The sequence below is a fragment of the Opisthocomus hoazin genome, chromosome 22, assembly GCF_030867145.1.
Source record: "Opisthocomus hoazin isolate bOpiHoa1 chromosome 22, bOpiHoa1.hap1, whole genome shotgun sequence".
NCBI classification, from domain to species: Eukaryota; Metazoa; Chordata; class Aves; order Opisthocomiformes; family Opisthocomidae; genus Opisthocomus; species Opisthocomus hoazin.
The window spans coordinates 10,270,340-10,289,474 of NC_134435.1; the positions used below are offsets into that span (position 1 = coordinate 10,270,340).

A 19,135-nucleotide genomic window follows, 5' to 3' on the forward strand; every position below is an offset into this window, starting at 1 on the left:
GTTTGCAGTTATCTCCACTCTAGCAGGAAGGGAACAGATGGAAGGGGCAGAGACCTGCATTAACTGACATTGTCTCACCCGCAGAGCCAACCCAACCTCACCGAGGAAAAGTCCAAGAAGCTAAAGAGACGGCCGCAGATGAAGCGCAGGTCGCAGGCGGAGGTGATGAAGGAGCGAGAGGACGAGTGTTTCAGCTGTGGGGACGGAGGGCAGCTAGTTTCTTGTAAGAAGCCAGGCTGCCCCAAGGTGTACCATGCAGACTGCCTCAACCTGACCAAGAGACCTGCAGGTCAGTGATCCGTGTGGCTGGGCTCTGCTTGGGTCACGGCGTTGGCTCGAGGTGTCCCAGGTGCTGCTTGTCACCTTGCACTCACTTCACAACATCTTAAAATTTAGATAAATCTTTCTGACTTGAACAGACTTTGTGCCCCACACGACACAACCCTGGTTTGCACCCCACTTTGACTGCAAAAAGATGAATGAATTCCTGAAGGGGGAGCTGATCCTTGCCAAAGAAATGGTGCTTGTGAGCTGACCTCACCTTTGGGGCCTGGCAGAGGACAGCCCCAACAATCGTTGAGGTTTTGGTTCCTCAGATTGGCCATTTCCCCAAAGCTGAAGACTATTGAGTGAGTTGGATGGTGAGGAAAAGCCCTGATGGAAAATGGGAGAGAAGAATGTGTTAGATGTCTGAGTAGCCATGAGTTCGTAGTTAAGGAAGAAAACTGTATCAAAGCATATCCTAGTTGGTGGTGAAATGAGGGCAGAAATGTGAAATAAGAAGACAAAATATTCAACAAGTACTTTTAGTTAGATGCAGAAAAAGAAATAGGGTCCCTGTATGCCCACAGCATCCTCCTGGAGAAACTAGCTGCCCGTGGTTTGGATGGGTGTACTCTTTGCTGGGTAATGAACTGGCTGGATGGCCGAGCACAGAAAGTGGTGGTGAATGGAGTTAAATCCAGCTGGCAGCCGGTCTCAGTGGAGTTCCCCGGGGCTGTTTTGGCTCCGATCTTGTTTAACATCTTTATCAATGATCTGGGTGAGGGGATTGAGTGCTCCCTCAGTAAGTTTGCAGATGACACCAAGCTGGGCAGGAGTGTCGATCTGCTGGAGGGTAGGAAGGCTCTGCAGAGGGATCTGGACAGGCTGTATCAATGGGCCGAGGCCAGCTGTATGAGTTTCAAGCAGGCCAAATGCCAGGTCCTGCACTTCGGTCACAAAAACCCCATGCTACACTACAGGCTTGGGGAGGAGTGGCTGAAAAGCTGCCCAGTGGAAAAAGACCTTGGGGTGTTGGCTGTCAGCTGGCTGAACATGAGCCAGCAGTGTGCCCAGGTGGCCAAGAAGGCCAATGGCATCCTGGCTTGTATCAAGAATGGTGTGGCCAGCAGGAGCAGGGAGGTCATCGTCCCCCTGTACTCGGCACTGGTGAGGCCGCACGTCGAGTGCTGTGTTCAGTTTCGAGCCCCTCACTACAAGAAAGACGTTGAGTTGCTGGAGCATGTCCAGAGAAGGGCAACGAGGCCGGTGAGGGGTCTGGAGAACAAGTCTTACAAGGAGCAACTGAAGGAACTGGGGCTGTTTAGTCTGGAGAAGAGGAGGCTGAGGGGGGACCTTATTGCTCTCTACAAATACCTGGAAGGAGGCTGTAGTGAGGCAGGGGTTGGTCTCTTCTCCCAGGTAACTAGCGATAGGACAAGAGGCAATCAAGTTGCGTCAGGGGACATTCAAATTAGATATTAGGAAAAAATTCTTTACTGAGAGAGTGGTCAGACATTGGAATAGGCTGCCTAGGGACGTGGTTGAGTCACTGTCCCTGGAGGCGTTCAAAAAAACGTGTAGATGTCGCGCTTTGGGATAAGGTTTAGTAGGCATGGTGGTGTTGGGTTGACAGTTGGACTTGATGATCTTAGAGGCCTTTTCCCACCTGTGATTCTATGAGTGATAAAACAGCTTCGTTAATAGCTCAGGAGAGGTGTAAAGTAACATCTATTAGAGGGATTCAAGTTGCGTTTAAAAGTCGTAAAGGAACTGGTTGAAGGGAGTGTTTTCTCTGTTGTTTCAATTTGTCTTGGTTTCTGAAGGAGTTCCTGGGACCTTTAGTGAATGTTCAGGTTTAACCACTGCTCAGAAAGGTAGTAAGTCTGACCCAAGTCTTGGTAGGCCAGTTAGCCCAATGTCTGCCAGGCCACGAGGGTGGGAAAGCTGATACGGGATCAAGTGCCTGAAGAACTAAATGGTAAGAATATAAACAATACTAGATGGCAAGTTTTTAGGTAGAATAACTCATCAACCCTAATTTAGGGGTTTTTGCTAAGATAATATATTTAGTTAATAAAAGCAACGGCATTGAAGTGATTTGTTTGGGGGGTAGGTGACAGAAATTCTGTGTGTGCGTGTGTTAAGTTTTGGAGAGAATAGGGCATTTGTACAGAAGAGCCTGGGTTGCTCGTTGGACAAACACTGCAACAGAGTGGTGTGAAAGCCGACGGGAGCACAGGTCATCCCTATGGAAACATCATCATTCAGGGTGAGGGAGTCCTTAATATTGCTTTCTGTCCATTTTTGTGTGCTAGGACGGGGCGCTGTAACATTCTGGCAGGTTCATCGCAGCTATTTCAAAGGGGAAAAAGGATTCTTGGCCACGAGCTGGCGGGGCTCATTGAGAGGGCTTTAAGCTAGGTTCGAAGGGGGAAGGGGACATCGCCCAGCTCACGAGGGATGAGCCCAGGCTTGGCGTGCCAGGGTCAGGGGTGAGATTGGCAGCCCAGCTCAAGTGTGTCTATACCAACGCACGTAGCATGGGCAATAAACAGGAGGAGCTGGAAGCCATTATACAGCAGGACGGCTACGACTTGGTCGCCATCACAGAAACATGGTGGGACAACTCGCATGACTGGCATGCTGTCATGGATGGCTACAGACTCTTTAGGAAAGACAGACCAACAAGGAGACATGGTGGAGTTGCTCTGTATGTGAGGGAGCAACTGGAATGCATTGAGCTTGGCCTGGGGGCAAATGAGGAACGAGTTGAGAGCTTGTGGGTTAGAATTAAGAGACAGGCTCACACAGGTGACATTACAGTGGGTGTGTACTACAGGCCACCTGACCAGGAGGAGGAAATTGATGAGGCCTTCTACAGGCAGCTGCAAGCAGCCTCACAGTCTCAGGCCCTGGTTCTCATGGGGGACTTCAACCACCCTGACATCCGCTGGGAAGACCATACAGCTAGGCAGGCGCAACCCAGGAGGTTCCTACAGAGCATCGATGATAACTTTCTGATGCAAGTGGTGGAGGAACCAACAAGGAAAGGCGCTCTGCTGGACCTTGTATTAACAAACAAGGAGGGACTGGTGGAGGATGTGAAAGTCGGAGGTAGACTCGGCTGCAGTGACCATGAAATGGTCGAGTTCAGGATCCTGTGTGGAGGAAGCAGGGCGATAAGCAGGATCAAAACCTTGGACCTCAGGAGGCCTAACTTTGCCCTCTTCAAGGAGCTACTGGGAGGAATCCCGTGGGCCAGGGCTCTCGAAGGCAGGGGGGTCCAAGAGTGCTGGTCGCTCTTTAAATGTCACTTCCTCCATGCTCAGGAGCGGTGCATCCCCCTGAGAAAGAAATCAAGCAAAGGAGGCAGGAGACCTGCATGGTTAAACAAGGAGCTTCTAGCGGAAATCAGGTGGAAGAGAAAGGTACATGGAATGTGGAAAGAGGGGCAGGCCACTTGGGAAGAGTACAGGAATGTGGTCAGAGCGTGCAGGGATGCAACGAGGAAGGCCAAAGCCCACCTGGAATTGAAGCTGGCAAGGGATGTCAAAAACAACAAGAAGGGCTTCTTCAACTACATCAGCAGCAAAAGGAAGGCGAGGGACAATGTGGGGCCACTGCTGAATGAGGCGGGTGTCCTGGTGACGGAGGATGCAGAGAAGGCAGAGCTACTGAATGCCTTCTTTGCTTCAGTCTTCAGTGCTAAGACTGGCCCTCAGGAATCCCAGGCCCCGGAGGTAAGAGAAGAAGCCTACAGAGAGGACGACTTTCCCTTGGTCGAGGAGGACTTTGTGAGGGACCGCTTAAGCGATCTGGACGTCCACAAATCCACGGGCCCCGATGGAATGCACCCACGAGTGCTGAGGGAGCTGGCGGATGTCATTGCTGAGCCACTCTCCATCATCTTTGAGAGGTCCTGGAGGACAGGAGAGGTGCCCGAGGACTGGAGAAAGGCCAATGTCACTCCAATCTTCAAAAAGGGCAAGAAGGAGGACCCAGGGAACTACAGGCTGGTCATCCTCACCTCCATCCCGGGAAAGGTGATGGAGCAGCTTATCCTGGAGGTCATCAACAAGCAAGTAGAGGAAAAGAAGGTTATCAGGAGTAGTCAGCATGGATTCATCAAAGGGAAATCATGCCTGACCAATCTAATAGCTTTCTACGATGACATGACTGGCTGGGTAGACAAAGGGAGAGCCGTGGATGTTGTCTACCTAGACTTCAGCAAGGCTTTCAACACGGTCTCCCATAATATGCTCCTAGGGAAGCTCAGGAAGTGTGGGCTGGATGAGTGGTCAGTGAATTGGATTGAGAACTGGCTGAATGGCAGAACTCAGAGGGTTGTCAGCAGCGCTGAGTCTAGTTGAAGGCTGGTAACTAGTGGTGTCCCTCAGAGGTCAGTACTGGGCCCAGCCTTGTTTAACTTCTTCATCAACAACCTGGATGAAGAGTTAGAATGTACCCTCAGCAAGTTTGCTGATGACACCAAACTGGGAGGTGTGGTAGATACACCAGAAGGCTGTGCTGCCATTCAGCGTGACCTGGACAGGCTGGAGAGTTGGGCAGAGAGGAACGTGATGAGGTTCAACAAGGGCAAATGCAGGGTCCTGCACCTGGGGAGGAACAACCCCATGCATCAGTACAGGCTTGGGGTGGACCTGCTGGAGAGCAGCTCTGCAGAGAGGGACCTGGGTGTCCTGGGGGACGACAGGTTGACCATGAGCCAGCAGTGTCCCCTGGGTGCCAAGAAAGCCAATGGGATCCTGGGGTACATTAGGAGGAGTGTGGCCAGCAGGTCGAGGGAGGAGGTTCTCCTTCCCCTCTACACTGCCCTGGTGAGGCCCCATCTGGAGTCCTGTGTCCAGTTCTGGGCTCCCCAGTTCAAGAAAGATGAAGAGCTACTGGAGAGAGTCCAGTGGAGGGCTACAAGGATGGTGAGGGGACTGGAGCATCTCTGCTACGAGGAGAGGCTGAAGGAGCTGGGCTTGTTCAGCCTGAAGAAGAGAAGGCTGCGAGGGGACCTAATATATACTTACAAATATCTGCAGGGTGGGTGTCAGGAGGACGGGGCCAAGCTCTTTCCAGTGGTGCCCGGCGACAGGACAAGGGGCAGTGGGCACAAACTGAGGCACAGGAAGTTCCGTCTGAACATGAGGAGGAACTTCTTCCCTCTGAGGGTGACGGAGCCCTGGAACAGGCTGCCCAGGGAGGTTGTGGAGTCTCCTTCTCTGGAGATATTCCAGACCCACCTGGACAAGGTCCTGTGCAGCCTGCTCTGGGTGACCCTGCTTCGGCAGGAGGTTGGGCTGGGTGACCCACAGAGGGCCCTGCCAACCCCGAACATTCTGTGATTCTGTTTTCCCATGCTTTAACGTCTCCAGTAAAGGAGAATCCAGTATTTAGTCTGTTCCCCTGCTTTCCATTTGAAAAGTTTCTCCTAACAGCCTGACTTGAAAAAACAAAGGATTGCCATCTCTCTGATACCTATTTTTTTTTCTTTTCTTTTTTTTTTTTACACGGTGGGAGACTGTTATCTCCTTAGTCCTTTTCCAGCTTAAACAAACACAGCCTCTCCTTGCAGCTCTTCATTTTTAAAAATTATTATTCTTAATCTGCTCTGGACTGTGTCCCACCTGTCTACACATTTTTTAAACTGTGATGACAAGAGTAACAGCATTGTAGCTGAGGCCTTGCTAACACTGACAGGACAGAATAATTATATCTTGCGTTTTACAGAAAATATCTTAGGAAATGAGATTTGTCTTGTTTTTCTAAAGTAACTTCTTGTGTGTCTGTGATGTATGTGATTTGCCCCATCATCCTTGTACTTGGCTTGTACCTTTTCACATATTTATTTTCTTTCTTCCTCCTGCAGTCCTGCTTTGCACTGGTCTTTAATTCCACCTTGTTGGTGTAAGAGCATCTGTCCAGTTTAAATTCTGAGCCTGTCCAACCAGATTTTTCCAATTCCTCACAGCATTGTTGTTATCTACCCATTTCTGTAAGAGTGTTTGCTGTTCTACTTCCAGGAATTTAAATTATAATACAGACTAAAATAGACTCCTGAAGGATGTCATATGAAATGTCCCCTCAGTTCAGCCAGAAGACCATTAGTAGCATTTTTCTGAGGATGTTTTTCAGCCAGTTGTAGCCATTTTACCATTTTTACACGTAAGTCTTTATTTTTGTAGCCTGTTCCTTAGAGTATCGCACAGGACATGAAAGGCTTAGCGCTTTTTACTTCAAATGTTTCTTCTGCCACAGGCATTGCTGTCGAGTAATTGGAATTTCCTGCTTGTTTGCATGTTACTAATTGTGTGATCTTAATTGTGTGATTCGAGAGCTCCCCTGCTCCGGGCTCTCTCTGGAGAGGCTGCTTATTCATTCGGCCTTTTATCCTGTCAAAGACCGTTAAGGGTGATTTGATAGGAATTATCCATCCTGCAACGTACTGGCAGGTTTTGACTTATTTTATTTTCTATCCGTACAAATGGCTGCTTATAATAAGAGTCCCAGAGTCTTGCCAGTGGCCGAGGTGAGTGTTGAGTGTGGCTCTCTGGGTTGCTGACGGTGTGGAGGGAGCAGCCACAGCCTGTGCTGCAGCGCTGCAAGCCTGGAAGAGGGAAACCCACGTGTAGTGTTAAACATCCCCAATCTGAAAAGGATGCTGAAAAATTGGAGAAGATGCAGAAAAGCAGTATATATATTTTGAGTCCGGAACACAAGCCTTGGAGTGGCTTCAAAGGAGGGGAAAACATGCTACAAGTTGTCTTCAACCCCACAGGAGAAGCAGCATGAGAGAGGCGAGTGGAAAGCTGATGTTGCACATGGAGAAATGCCCGCAGCCCTCAGTGCCGTGCTGCAGTTGCGCTGTCTTCCAGCCTCCATGGAAAAGAGCTGGTAGCCAAAGCCACAGATGTGTGGGCTTGGTTCAGGGAGGCTGGGAAGTGCTCTGGCCCAGCTGGTGTCCTCGGCTGCCCTCCGTCGTTGCTTGTGCCCGTGTGAGGGCTGTTCTGCAGGGAGCTGCTCTTGGCAGCAAGGCAGGGAGCCGGGGAGGCCACGGGGTGCGGGGCAGCATGGAGGCAGCAGGCGTATTTGGAAAGGCAGCCGTGCTGGTCCTGTGGTGAGAGGTGAGGAACTCAGCATCGTATATCCTGGGTGCAAATGGTCTCGCTGTTCCTGGTGTCCGTGAAATGGTGAGAAGTGTTTGGCAGAGACAGCAGTAACCTTGGCTGCGGGAGCAGGGGGCTGAACCAGTGAGCTCATCTATAGCTGAAAAAAGCAGCAATCTATGAAGTGTAGTGTTGTTTTTTTCCTCCGTGATGGTGTTGATGCTGATGGTGAATAGATTCAGCGTGGACATGGAGCTCCTTGGGGAGCAGCTTGGCTTTGTGTTAAGCGGTAATTTTATTATGGCCATACTACACAGAGGTTAAGAAAGATGCCTTTGGGTATAGAGACAGTAGAAACTTACTCCCTTGTGATCGCTTCCCTCTCACTTCTTCTTTCGGATAAACAGGAAGGGAGGTTGTTGGCCAGGAATTAACAAAGACTTAGATGAATCTGACGCATCTACTGAAAATGGGTGTATTCTACACAGATACCACTGTTGTTGTCTGTGCAAATCAGAGCCCCAGAGGTGTGCATGCTGGGGGTGTCTGCACTCCTCTAGGCACCCGTATTGGTTAGTGCTGTGCTGGAGCCAGATGGGCTTTTGGTCTGACCTGGCATGGCTTGTGTTTGCCATTCTTATAATTGCCCTTGGTGCTTCCAAGGATGCATGTTCCTGTTAACTGCCCATCGAGCCTGGGACCTATGGCAGAAACTGCGGAGGACACATAGAATTGTACTGGAGTGTTGCAGGGGTGTTCCCCCTCGCCCTTGAACTCCCTTTACAGCAGGCCTTGACTCTTCCCCTTGTACCACTCCTAAGGTATGTCTTTTCTCCTGTGTCTGTGCTGCAGGAAAATGGGAGTGCCCATGGCATCAGTGTGATATGTGTGGTAAGGAAGCAGCTTCCTTCTGCGAGATGTGCCCCAGGTCCTTCTGCAAGCAGCACCGGGAAGGCATGCTCTTCATCTCCAAGCTGGATGGACGTTTATGCTGCACGGAGCATGATCCCTGCGGGCCCAACCCTCTAGAGCCAGGAGAAATTCGTGAGTATGTGCCTCCCATAGGAGACCTGACTAACGACGAGGAGGAGACCCAGCCACCAGAGCAGCCACCCGCAGACACAGACCTGAGCGTTCAGCCTCTGGACAGCCTACCTCAGTCTGTGGCCCTCAGACTGGAGTCGCCAGAAAAGGCCCCCGCTACCCTAGCGCTGAGGCTGCCGCCATCCGAGAAGCCCCCCACCACCCTAGCCCTGAGGCTGCAGCCGTCAAACAAGCCCCCCACCACCCTGGCCCTCAGGCTGCCTTCACCAGACAAACCACCCGCCACCCTGGCGCTGAGACTGCCACCGACAAATAAACCCCCCACCACCTTGTCACTGAGGCTGAAGCCATCCAACAAACCCCCTACCACCCTCTCGCTCCGCCTGCAGCCTTCGGACAAACCTCCCACCACCCTCTCGCTCCGCCTGCAGCCGTCGGACAGGCCCCAGGCTGCCCTGTCCCTAAGGCTGCAGTCAGAGAAGCAACCCATCATCGTAGCGCTGAGGCCCCAGCAGCCTGACAAACCTCCCACCAACGCGGTGCTGTGGCCACTGGACGAGTCCTCCAGTGATGCCTCACAGCCTCATATGCCGAGCAAATCTCCTCCGGGAACTCCGCAGTCGTCAGATGAGTCGCTGGTTACTGCTGGTGCCCTGCAGCTCCAGCTGCCGGATGAGCCTTCTGCTGCCCCCAGGATCCTGGGGTTATCGGACAAGTCTCTCGTTGACACCAGGACCCAGCAGCCCGAGCTGCTGGAGGAGTTCCCAATGAAATGCCTTCATCCTCAACTGTCGGACAGACTTCTTGCCACAGCGGGGACTCTGCAGTCCCAGCTGGTGGCTGAGCTTCCCGTGGCCGATCAGCCTCAGCCGTTGGACAAAGCTTTTGCGCAGAGTCCACAGCCTCAGTCTGTGGAAAAGGCTCCCAGCTCCGTGGTGCCACAGGTCCCGGCGTTGGAGCAGGCTCCCGGCCCTGGGGTGCTGTGGCCTCTGCCCATGGAAGAAGTCCCTGGCTCCCCGATCTCACGGATCCTGCCCACGGAGAAGGCTCCTGGATCGGCTGTGCCAAGGCCCTTGCCTCCGGAGAAGGCTTCCTTCTCCGGGGCAGTGCGGGTGCCAGCCGCAGAGAAGGCTGCCAGCTTAGGGGTGCCCTGTCCCCTGCCTCCGGAGAAGGCTCCTGCCTTGGGTGTGCCACGGATCCTGCCCACGGAGAAGGCTCCCAGCTTAGGGGCACCACGGCCCCTGCCTCCAGAGAAGGTCCCTGGCTCCCGGTCACCGCACATCCTGCCCATGGAGAAGACTCTTGGCTCGGGGGCCCTGCGGATCCCGCTCGCGCAGAAAGTGCTCGCTCCAGGGGTGCTGCGGCCCCTGCCTCCGGACAAGGCTGCCGACTCCGGGGCCCTGCGGGTCCTGCCTCTGGAGAAGGCTCTGGGCTCTGGGTTGGCTCGGCCTCAGCTGTTGGAGAGGCCTCTCACTCTTACAGCCCCGTGGCCTCAGGCGTCGGACAAGCTGGCTGCTGCCGTGGCTCCTCGGCCTCAAGCCTTGGACAAGCCTCCGGCTGCATCGGCTCCAAGGCTGTTGCTGTCGGAGAAGGCGCTGCGGCCCGTGGACCAGAACGCTCAGCCGAAGGAGAGAGGAGCCCCGGCCGTGGAGCTGAGTCCCCAGCAGAAAGAGAGGACCATGTTAGTTGGCGAGCAAATCTCTTGGTCTGTTGGGAAGGTGGTGACGCATGTCGGACAGGTACCTTGGCCTACAGAGAAACTACAGATGCATGAGCAAACCCACTGGCCCACTGCAAAAGCCCTGACGCCTGCAGAGCAGCCTCCCCGGACAGCAGAGAAGCTACCAGAGCCAACCCTTCAACCCAGCTGGGAAGTGGCCCCAGCCCCTGCAGAGCAAACCCCTTGGCCGTCAGAGAGATTGCGTGCGTTTGAGCAGACCCCGCGGCCAGCCAGGGAAGCGCCGGTGCCCCCGGAGCAGGTGCAGTGGATTGTCACGAACATTCAGACGACTGACCAGATTTCTTGGCTGAGTGGAAAAATACAGACTCCTCGGGGGCAGGACCCTTTGCCTGAACAAAACACAGCGCTAGCCCGTAACCAGGATTCTGTCTGTCGTGAGTTGGCCGACTCAGAGCCAAAGTGAGGTTGGTGAATACGGGAGGCAGGATTCAGTCTTTTAATGTTTAGGGAGGGGGATCTTTGTTTTGTTTTTTTTTATTCACTTCCCTGAGCCCAGCCCCTAACCCATGCACATCCCATCCATATTCTCTTGTGACATGAGCAAAGACCTTCTCTTAAGTCTGAGTGTGGCCCAGATGAAGGGAGAGAGCATCTGTGACCTTTTCCTCTTCCTTTTACAAACGGCAAAGCTGAAATAAAGAGTCCACTCTGGGTAAAAATCTCCAATTCCATTGAAATGGTCACATTACTGATCCAGTGTGTTTGAGCTCCTGGTCTGATTCGTAGGCGGGTTCCCGGGTACAGCTAGGGTCCCTGCTCTTGTTACTGTATTTATAGGAAGCAGATCAGTCAGGCTGCCCAGGGAGCCGAGACGTTCCAGGGATCAGGCAGTGAGCAGTCAGGTGTTGTACGCCCTCGCTGGACTCTGTAGAAGCAGAGGAAGGGGTTTATCTGCTGTCTGCCCAGGTCTCTGTCCCTGCAGGGTGTTGCTTTGCGAGGTTTGTCCTTGTGTTCGCTGGGACGTGCTGCGTGCGTGGTTCACTGAAGGACAGGTACCGTCTCCAGCGGAGCTGGACGAGGAGCCCGCTGCGCTCGCTCAGTGCAGTTTTCTCCAGCAATAGACAATGTCCATGCAGGCTCCTTTGTACGCAGCTGCGACTGGCCAGGCCCGAGAAATGGAGAATCTGAAGGAGGTCAGGGAAAAGAGAGATCTTGGAAGAAATGATCTGGCATTTTTTTTGTTCTTGTGTCTTAATTCTTTAGCACAGGACACGCAGAGTGTTTCCTGCACTTGAAAACATTGCGACCTGCAAAGCAGCAATAGCAGAGTAGGGCAGCGTGGGTTTCCCCGAGGTGCTGAGCACCGCCCTGGCAGGGTGGTGGTGCTCCCTTTCAGATTTCCATCCAGTCTCTTCTTGACTTCTGTCGTCACCGTGCGCCAGCAGACTGAGCAGCCTTTTCTCCCCTTGCCTCAGACATGTTCAGGATGTGTTCGCTTCATACCTGGTCTTCCCAGCAGCAGGACGCGCTGCCGAGCTGCAAGTGAAGCCTGTGCCGTTCGCTATGCAGCGTGGAGGCAAGGGTGCTGTAGCTGTATCGGGACCCTTCTCGACACCTTCCTCTTGGGTAGCTTCTGGCTTAACTCTTCTACAACCAAAGGAGACTTGAATTAACTGGACTGTGTTGGTGTGCGTGTGTGTGTGTGCGCGCGTGTGTGTCCTGCCAACTGAATAGTAGTTCTCACACTGGAACACGGTGGGCTCCAGCAGCTGGCTGGCTTTCTCTTTTCCTCTTCTCCCTTTTCCAGTTAAGGAGACGTGTAGTACCTGGTAGTCGTCAGGCCGATGTGCAGACTAGGCCTGCCGAAAGCCTTTTACTCAAGCGTAGAGGCAGAAGTTTGCTTGGCTGCGGTCCTCCTGGGGCGGGTGGTGGAGTCCCAGGGACCTGTGGAGTGGCGTCTCTGCCCACCGGCAGCCTTGCAGGTGGGAGGAGGACGGGCTGGATGGGGTCGGAAGCGCTGCTGACCAGCACACTCTCACAACACATTACCTCTGTGGTTTGCCTGAGCTCCGCCGGTCCGGGTGCCGCAGCCTCGGATCTCCCTGCCCGCCGCCAGCCCCTCGCGCAGCTCCAGTGTAGCCTTCTCCTTCCAGGCAGAGCCACAGGTCCGTCCCCGGGATGGGAGCGCTCTGCTCCGGGCTGACCCTCTCCCTCCCAATGGGGAGCTGCTCTGTGTTCCCGCCTGGCTTGCAAGTGCCTGCTGCTCCCGAGCAGACGGCCGCGAGCTTTGTGGTTGTCTGTGCAGGGAGGCAGACGCTTGTACCGAGACAAATCCCGATCCCTTCTCCTTTCCTGACGTACGCACCGCAAGACAACGTCGTGCTGTAAAGGCCGGGTGTGCTGGGCACGAGGGAACATTACCAGTGCTGTGGTGCGTCTGTTCTCTAGTCCAAATCATTTCAGATCCTTTGTAGAATAGCTAGCGACTTCAGAAAGCTTTATGGCTTATGGAAACTTACTGTTTAATGTTGGTTTTTTTCCGGGAAGACTGGCAGGTCAGTTCCTGCTTGCTGCTGAAACTGGGGAAATGCAAGCAGCTTGTGTTTCTGCGTGACTCCTGCACAAAGGGAATCAGGACAACTCCCCAGAGCCATTGAGAGAGAAGATACTCTAAGGGCATTCATTAACTTTTTTAAACAAAATTTTAAAAAATGGTAATGAGGTTCAGTATATTAAGTATTTATCATGTGTGAGAAGGAAAATAAATCTTGAATTTACATTTATAGGCCTTCCCATGAGCTGGACTTAGTCATGTAGATTGTGTAAGTAGGGTTACCTCCATGCCAGCCGCCCAGCCAGCTACAGCTGTAACCAGAAAGGTATCTGCGCTGCTCTGTCCACCTCCGCTTCGCATTGTCACGTGGTAACTAGTTACTTGTTTCATGAAAAATAAACTGTGAATATTTTTGGTGCAGGCTTTTTTAAATCTGTAAAATGGAGAAGTTCTCAGTGAATTCTCGCAAGTGCAGGTTTGAAAAAAATCACGTCTATAAATCGTGCGCTCACGTGGTAGGGTGAGGTTCACGGCGGCAGCAGCCTTTCATGCAGCAGGCTCTTGCCTAAAAGCTTGTTTTGAACAGTGAACGTGGATTGAACCGTTGCATGGCATTTCAAAACCACAGCCTTACTCCTTGCATCTGCCTGTACCCCACCTCTCTTCTTGTCTCCCTTCATGCCTTTTCCACGAGGATCCAGGTTTCTGGCTTGCTACCTTCCAGCTCCTGTTGGAAAGTTGACTTCAGCATAGCTGGGAGGCTGCTCAGTAAGACTGGCGTTTGGAAGCATCATTGAAGGAGCTGCCAGCGAGCTGCTCTTCCCTCCTCGCCCTCGCTGGGGCCCTGGGCGATGCTCTGTAGATCAGGAGGGTTTTCAGGTGTACATGGGGCTTGCAGAGGGAGTAGGGGTGCTGTTAGGAATGTCTGGCTGTGCTGGGTCAGCTCAGCAAGACTGGCAAGGCCTGGCCAGGCTGGAGATAGGTCCTGGCAGCCCTGCCCTGCCCAGCCTGCCTGTGTGAGGGAGGATGTGCACAGGCTGAGAAGCAGTTCCAGGCCACAAAACCCTCCTGAAGGAAGTGTGGGCTTCTTCAGCACTTGAGGTGACTCTCACTGTTGGTGGCAGCTGGTAGCACTGCCTTGGAGGAGGAGAAGGAGATGTCTGTAGAGAAGCAGTTGGGTTCACTTTCTGTAGTTCGTTGCTGCCTTCAGAGTTCAGCCAGTTCGAATCACTGGGGTTTTTTAAGGTTGAGGACAGGGGCGGGTAACACATACCCCTGGCAGACCGCTCCTGCAGCCCTTGCGCTGGGCTCCGCCAGCTTGGCTGCAGCTCCGTGGCCAAGGCCATGGTGCTTTTTTGCTGCACTGGGAGGGATCTGATCACCTGGCCACTAACAAGTCTCGGGTCAGCCGTAATTGTACCCAAGGTGGGCAAGAGGTGAGTCTTGTGTTGACTCACTGCTGTGAAGAGTTGTAGACCCACTTCACTGGTGGGTTTCCATGGTGGGCAGCAGAGTCCCAGCCGCGATGCAGGAGCTCTGGTGGGGGGTGACAGCGTGGTCTGGGTCTGCTCACCCAGGCAGGAGGGTTGCAGAGGGGGAGCCACCACGGGACGGGTGGGCAGGAGGGCAGCGGGCACTGGCCACTGTCCTACGTGGCTCGTCCCGTTTGCACCAGCTCGCTGGGCTGGCGCCCGCGGTCGGCCACGGCTCGGTGAATCTAGCGGAGAAGCAACCCCTGTAAGGGATAACCCCTGCTGCGCGTCTTCAGGGACCGGCTCGTGGTACCTGGCTTTATTGCCGTTCTCAAGTTAAAACTTTTCCTATTTCACAAGAAAAAGCCGCAAGAACCCGATTCACTTCAGTGAGCAGCGTCGGGGTGGTGCTGCGGGAGCAGGCCTTGCAGTTCAGGGTTACACCCCGCACAGGCTTGGCTTTGAAGGTGTGGCGGTTAAAATTCAGGAGGTGAGAGAGGTGGTTGAATCTAAGGGACGGTAACGTGCTAAGGGGAGATGACGCGGGTTTGGGGTGCTAGAAGAGCTTCAGCTCAGTTTCACAGAAAAAAAAGGAAGAAAGAAAAAGCGGCCCTAACCCTGATGCATCTCAGCAGCGGTTTCACCCGTGCACGCTGCGAACGCGCGCTGCTTCTGCCTGGACGCCGCAGCCAGCCTTGCGACAGGGCAAGGGGAGCTTGTTTGAGAAACCTCAGACCTTCAACACCTTCCATTTGTGTTTAATTTCAGCCTTAACTTTTGATTTTGCTTGATGTTTGGAATAACCGTAATTGTAACCTGCTTGTAATGTGCTTTGCCCTAAATTACTGATGAGGCTTTCAGCCTTTGCCAGCCAGTGAGTGTTAAAGCAAAGTGTGCAGCTACTCTGAACGTGTGGGGGGGCCAGCAAGGGCTCATGCCGTGTCTGAGCGCCCGGGCTTTGTCTGCACTAGGTCCTCCCCTGCGATGGTGGTGACGCCGGTGGCAGCGTTTGCAGCCGAGGCTGCGCCTCTTGCGGCAGCACGGCCGGGCTGGTGGGTGCTTGGGGCTCCCCGGGCGTGGGAGATGGGGTGCTGGGGCTCGGGGACCGCTCCGCCGCCTGCCTGGCTTCAGCGGGAGTCTCGCCGGTGGGGTGGCAGTGCCCTCGCTTAGCGGGCGGTGGGAAAAGGCAGATTTCTGCTCCGCGTCCTCCAGAAGCGATCAAAGCCAAGTCCGGTGCGGGGGGACAGCGTGCCTGAGCTTGGGCTGGAGAAGTGGCAGTGATGGACAGTCCCTACAGCGCTGAATCTACCTCCTAGAGAAATCTGAGAAATGGGTGTTGCTATGTCCTATTTCAAGGTAAAGTTTTAATCAGTTTGCCCTTGGTGAAGCACTTGGGCTATTGTGGTGCTATTGTAAACCGTTCGGCAGCTTAGCACAGTAGGGCTGGACTCGCAGCTCCGAGCCCGCGGGCTGGAGGTTTCTTCGCCGGCTGAGTCCCGTCCCCCGATAGCTGGGGCTGGGCTTTGGCGCGTGTGGCAGGAACAGGTTGAGGCGTGACTCAGTTCCTTCGATTTGTGATGGTTTTGAGACTCAAACCAGCGTGCCAGTGGGCGTCGGGAGTGAGTGGAGCCACGTGAAGTAAGGCAGGCGTCCGCTAACTGCATGTTCTTTGTGTCCGTTTGGTACTGAGCTGGTTTCAGTTCTTGGTTTGTTTTTTTTTCTGATGTTTCCAAGTTGTTGACTTCAAGGAACTGGGTTTTGTGTATTTTTTTAGACACTGGGAACTTGTTAAAAGGAAAAGCAGCAGCACCGGGAGGCTCCAGGTGGAGCGTGGCTGGAGCCGATGCGGGTGGGAGGAGGTCAGGCGCGCGGGCAGCAGCTGGCACGGGCAGGCAGCGGGCAGGGAGCTGCTCTCCCTGCGACGCGCAGGAGAAGCCGCTCGGCAGTGGCGCTCCCAGCCCGGCTCAACCGTGGTGCCACGTTCACCGGCCCCGCTGGCCTGCGAGACACCGAACGCGTCGGACGCGATGCCACGCCTGGTTTCGAGTGTCCCCTGCCACTCTCCGGTGCCACGTTCTCTCGGCTGGGGGTCCCAGGGCAGGTGGCCCTGGCTGCCAGCTCCCCTGGGACACGGGGCCACCCAGGGCAGCGGCGTAAGGTGTGCTGAAGCCGTGAGTGGGAGGTTTGCTCAGAGAAGGGAGAAGCCTTGGTGCGAGCAGCCCTGCACCGCGTTCCTCGCCCAGCGAGCTCAGGGTCGTTCCCGCAGGGTCCCATCCCGCAGGCTCGGCCGGAGGGAACCGCGGCGGGAGTCGGGTGCCCGGCCGAGGCAGGGGCCAGCCGGAGCTGCGGCCGGGTGCCGGGACGGGCGCTGCCTGGGGGACACCTGGGTGCCCGGCGCTGGCCAGGGCGCGTCTGTCGGTTCTAAGCGGGGGTGCCAAGAGCAGGTGAGAGAAACCTACATATTTCCAGCATGTATATTATTTTTAGAAGAGGGAGAGGGGAGAGTCTTGGACCATTGATTACTTTCATTTTGCTCCCCTTAGACTGTTGGCTGTGTATGTGAAACTTATAATGAAAAGAGGGTTGCCCTGCCCAGGTGCTCCCAGAACATGTACTGTAATTCTTTGTACATAGAAGAAAAATTACTGTAAAGTAAAGTTTAACTTTACTCTCGATGTCCTCTTGTGATTTGTCTTGCCGAGCGGGGGTGGGCGCAGGGGGGGCCTGGCCGTGCCCAGGCACCCGGGGCGGGGATGGGAGAGCCCCGACAGCCTCATGCAGCAGCAGCGCGGGCAGGGGGACGGCTCAGACCACAATGCGTTTTATTTACATTGTACACCTCGAGAGAAGACGCTTAAATAAATCTGCAAAGACTGGGGCAGCATCTCCGAGAGAATAAGTTAACGGCCGCCGCTGGGCCGCAGCAGTGACTCGGGGAAGCAGCTGCCACAAACGCCGGGTGGCAGGGAGAGGGTCCCCCGCGTCCCCAGGGGTGATGGCCCGTGGCTCCCGGCACCGCACGGCAGCCCCCTGCCGCTCCGCACGCCGGGAGGAGCGCAGTCCGCGGGGCTGTGTGCCGCTGCCGCGTTGGGCCCGTACAGCTAAAACACAGCAGGTAAAAAACCAAAGTCCAGCGCGCGCCAGCTGCCCGGCCGGCAGCAGCGGTTCCCTTTTGGCAGCAGCCCTCAGTGGTGGCAGCAGCTGTAGAAGTAGGCGCCGCTCCTCTGGCCCAAGTCGACGCCCTTCTCCTCTGGAAGAGAGCAGGGGCAGGCAGCTGCCAGCTGCTCGGCACCTCCGCAACGCCAGGAGCCCGAGAGCTGCTGCTCCCAGGACTGCGCCTCGGCAGAGCCGGCGGAGGGGTTTGGTGTCCCCGCAAAGGGGTTTGGTGTCCCCGTGGCTGGACAGGGCTGGCACAGAGCGGAGAGCCAGCGCCGCAGCCCAGCATGGCTCCTGGCTGCCCGGTCACTGCAGGCCGCCCGGTTGGGGCGGACGTGCCAAGCTGAGCCAGGGGTGCCGCGACGGGGCCCAGGCTCCGAGGACAACCCCCAGCACGGAGCCACAGCACCCCCAGGCAGGGGGTGTGAGGAAGAGCCCTGCCAGCCCCCCCAGCACTCATCCTCTGCATCCTCCCCACAGCTCGTGCACCCCCGGCACGGTGCCCGGGGAGGGACGGACGGGTGCTGCCTGCTCACCTGTCATCACCTGGAAGGCGGTGAAGTGGACGTAGTCCTCGGCCACTTTCTGGAACAGCTCGTCTGGGGGGAGAGCGGGCAGGGTGGGCGCGGGCAGCCCAGCACCAGGCAGAGCCCCCCGGGGCCCTGCTCGGGCCGGGGCACGGCCGGCAGCGGGGGGGTCACTCACCCACGCTCTGGCCCGTCTTGCTGGAGGTCTCGAAGAGCTCTGCCTTGATCTCTGAAACGAGGGCCCGGGTCAGGGGGCCGGCAGGGGCCCAGGGCCAGGCTCCACGCTCCCGTCCCCCCCGGCGCAGCTCGTGACGGGACACGCCGTGCCCGGGGAGCCTGGAGCCACCGGATCCGCCGCCGCAGACCCAGGGCAGAGGTCCAAAGCCAGCGCCAGGGTCCCAGCCGTACCGTCGGCGTAGTCCTGCACGTCGTGGAAGTCCACCTCGCGCTTCCTGGGGTCCTCCTGCAGCAGGTCGCTCTTGGTGCCGCACAGGTAGATCCGGCAGCCCTGCGGCAGGCGGGGGGGGCGGGAGGGGGTGCACCCACGGGCCCCCCAGCCCCGCCACCGCCTCCCCTTCCCCTCCGGTGCGGCTCCGCGACTCCCCCGACCTCCCGCCCACCCCTGGTACCTCCTCGCAGTTCTGCAGCTCGTTCACCCAGAACTTGGCTCGCTGGAAGCTGCTGCCGTCGGTGAGGTCTGGGGGAGCGGGGGGGGGGGGGTGTCAGGGTCTGCGCCCTCCCCGTGCCCCAGCGCCCGGCCCACCGGCACCGGGGCTCCCACCCCCCCCTCACCATAGCAGACGACGGCGGCCCGCGCCCCGCGGTAGTAGATGCGGCTCATGGCCTCGTAGCGCTCCGAGCCGGCCGTGTCCTGGGGGGGGGGACAGCGGGGCGCTGAGCGGGCGGGGGGGCTCCGGCATCCCCCCTCCCCCCCCCGAGACCGGCAGCGGCGAGCAGCCCCCCCGCCCTTACCCAGATCCCCAGGGTCACCGTCTGCTCCCCCACCGACAGCACCTTGGCCACGAAGGCGGCCCCGATCGTCTGGAAGAGAAGCGGCGGAGCGGGGGGGGAGGGGGGGTCAGGTCCCGGGGGGGGGGGGTCAGGCCCCGGAGGGGGGTTCAGGCCCCGGGGGGGGGGGTCAGGCCCCGGGGGGTCACTCACGTTCTGGTAGGGCCCGGGGCGGAAGCGGCGGTGGGCGCAGCGCTCCACCAGGCTGCTCTTCCCCACCCCCTCCTGCCCCAGCAGCACCACCTTGGCGTCCACCCGCCGCCCGCTCATCCTCGCGCCGCCGCCGGGGGGGGCGGGGCCGCAACCGGGCGGGG

The 19,135-nt window shown here is 56.3% G+C and overlaps 2 protein-coding genes across 5 annotated transcripts in view; one reads left to right on the top strand and one right to left on the bottom strand.

The window, feature by feature from the left end:
- Positions 1–16,798, top strand: part of NSD1 (nuclear receptor binding SET domain protein 1) — a 69,426-nt gene extending 52,628 nt beyond the window's left edge. For all 3 annotated transcript variants that reach the window (XM_075441730.1, XM_075441731.1, XM_075441732.1), the window contains 2 exons: positions 85–289; positions 8,232–16,798. In XM_075441730.1, coding sequence (XP_075297845.1) covers positions 85–289; positions 8,232–10,567 — 2,541 coding nt within the window. In that variant the 3' untranslated portion in view covers positions 10,568–16,798. The remainder of the gene's footprint in view (positions 1–84; positions 290–8,231) is intronic.
- A 137-nt stretch (positions 16,799–16,935) lies between these two features.
- Positions 16,936–19,135, bottom strand: RAB24 (RAB24, member RAS oncogene family). 2 transcript variants are annotated; one of them, XM_075441733.1, is made up of 8 exons: positions 18,975–19,135; positions 18,786–18,854; positions 18,606–18,684; positions 18,443–18,510; positions 18,222–18,321; positions 17,992–18,042; positions 17,823–17,885; positions 16,936–17,380 (listed from the first exon to the last, which is right to left on the bottom strand). In XM_075441733.1, the coding sequence occupies exons 1-8, from the start codon at positions 19,089–19,091 to the stop codon at positions 17,316–17,318; spliced, it is 612 nt and encodes a 203-aa protein (XP_075297848.1). In that variant the 5' UTR covers positions 19,092–19,135; the 3' UTR covers positions 16,936–17,315. The 2 variants fall into 2 exon arrangements, with proteins under 2 accessions (XP_075297848.1, XP_075297849.1); XM_075441734.1 differs by lacking the exon at positions 18,786–18,854.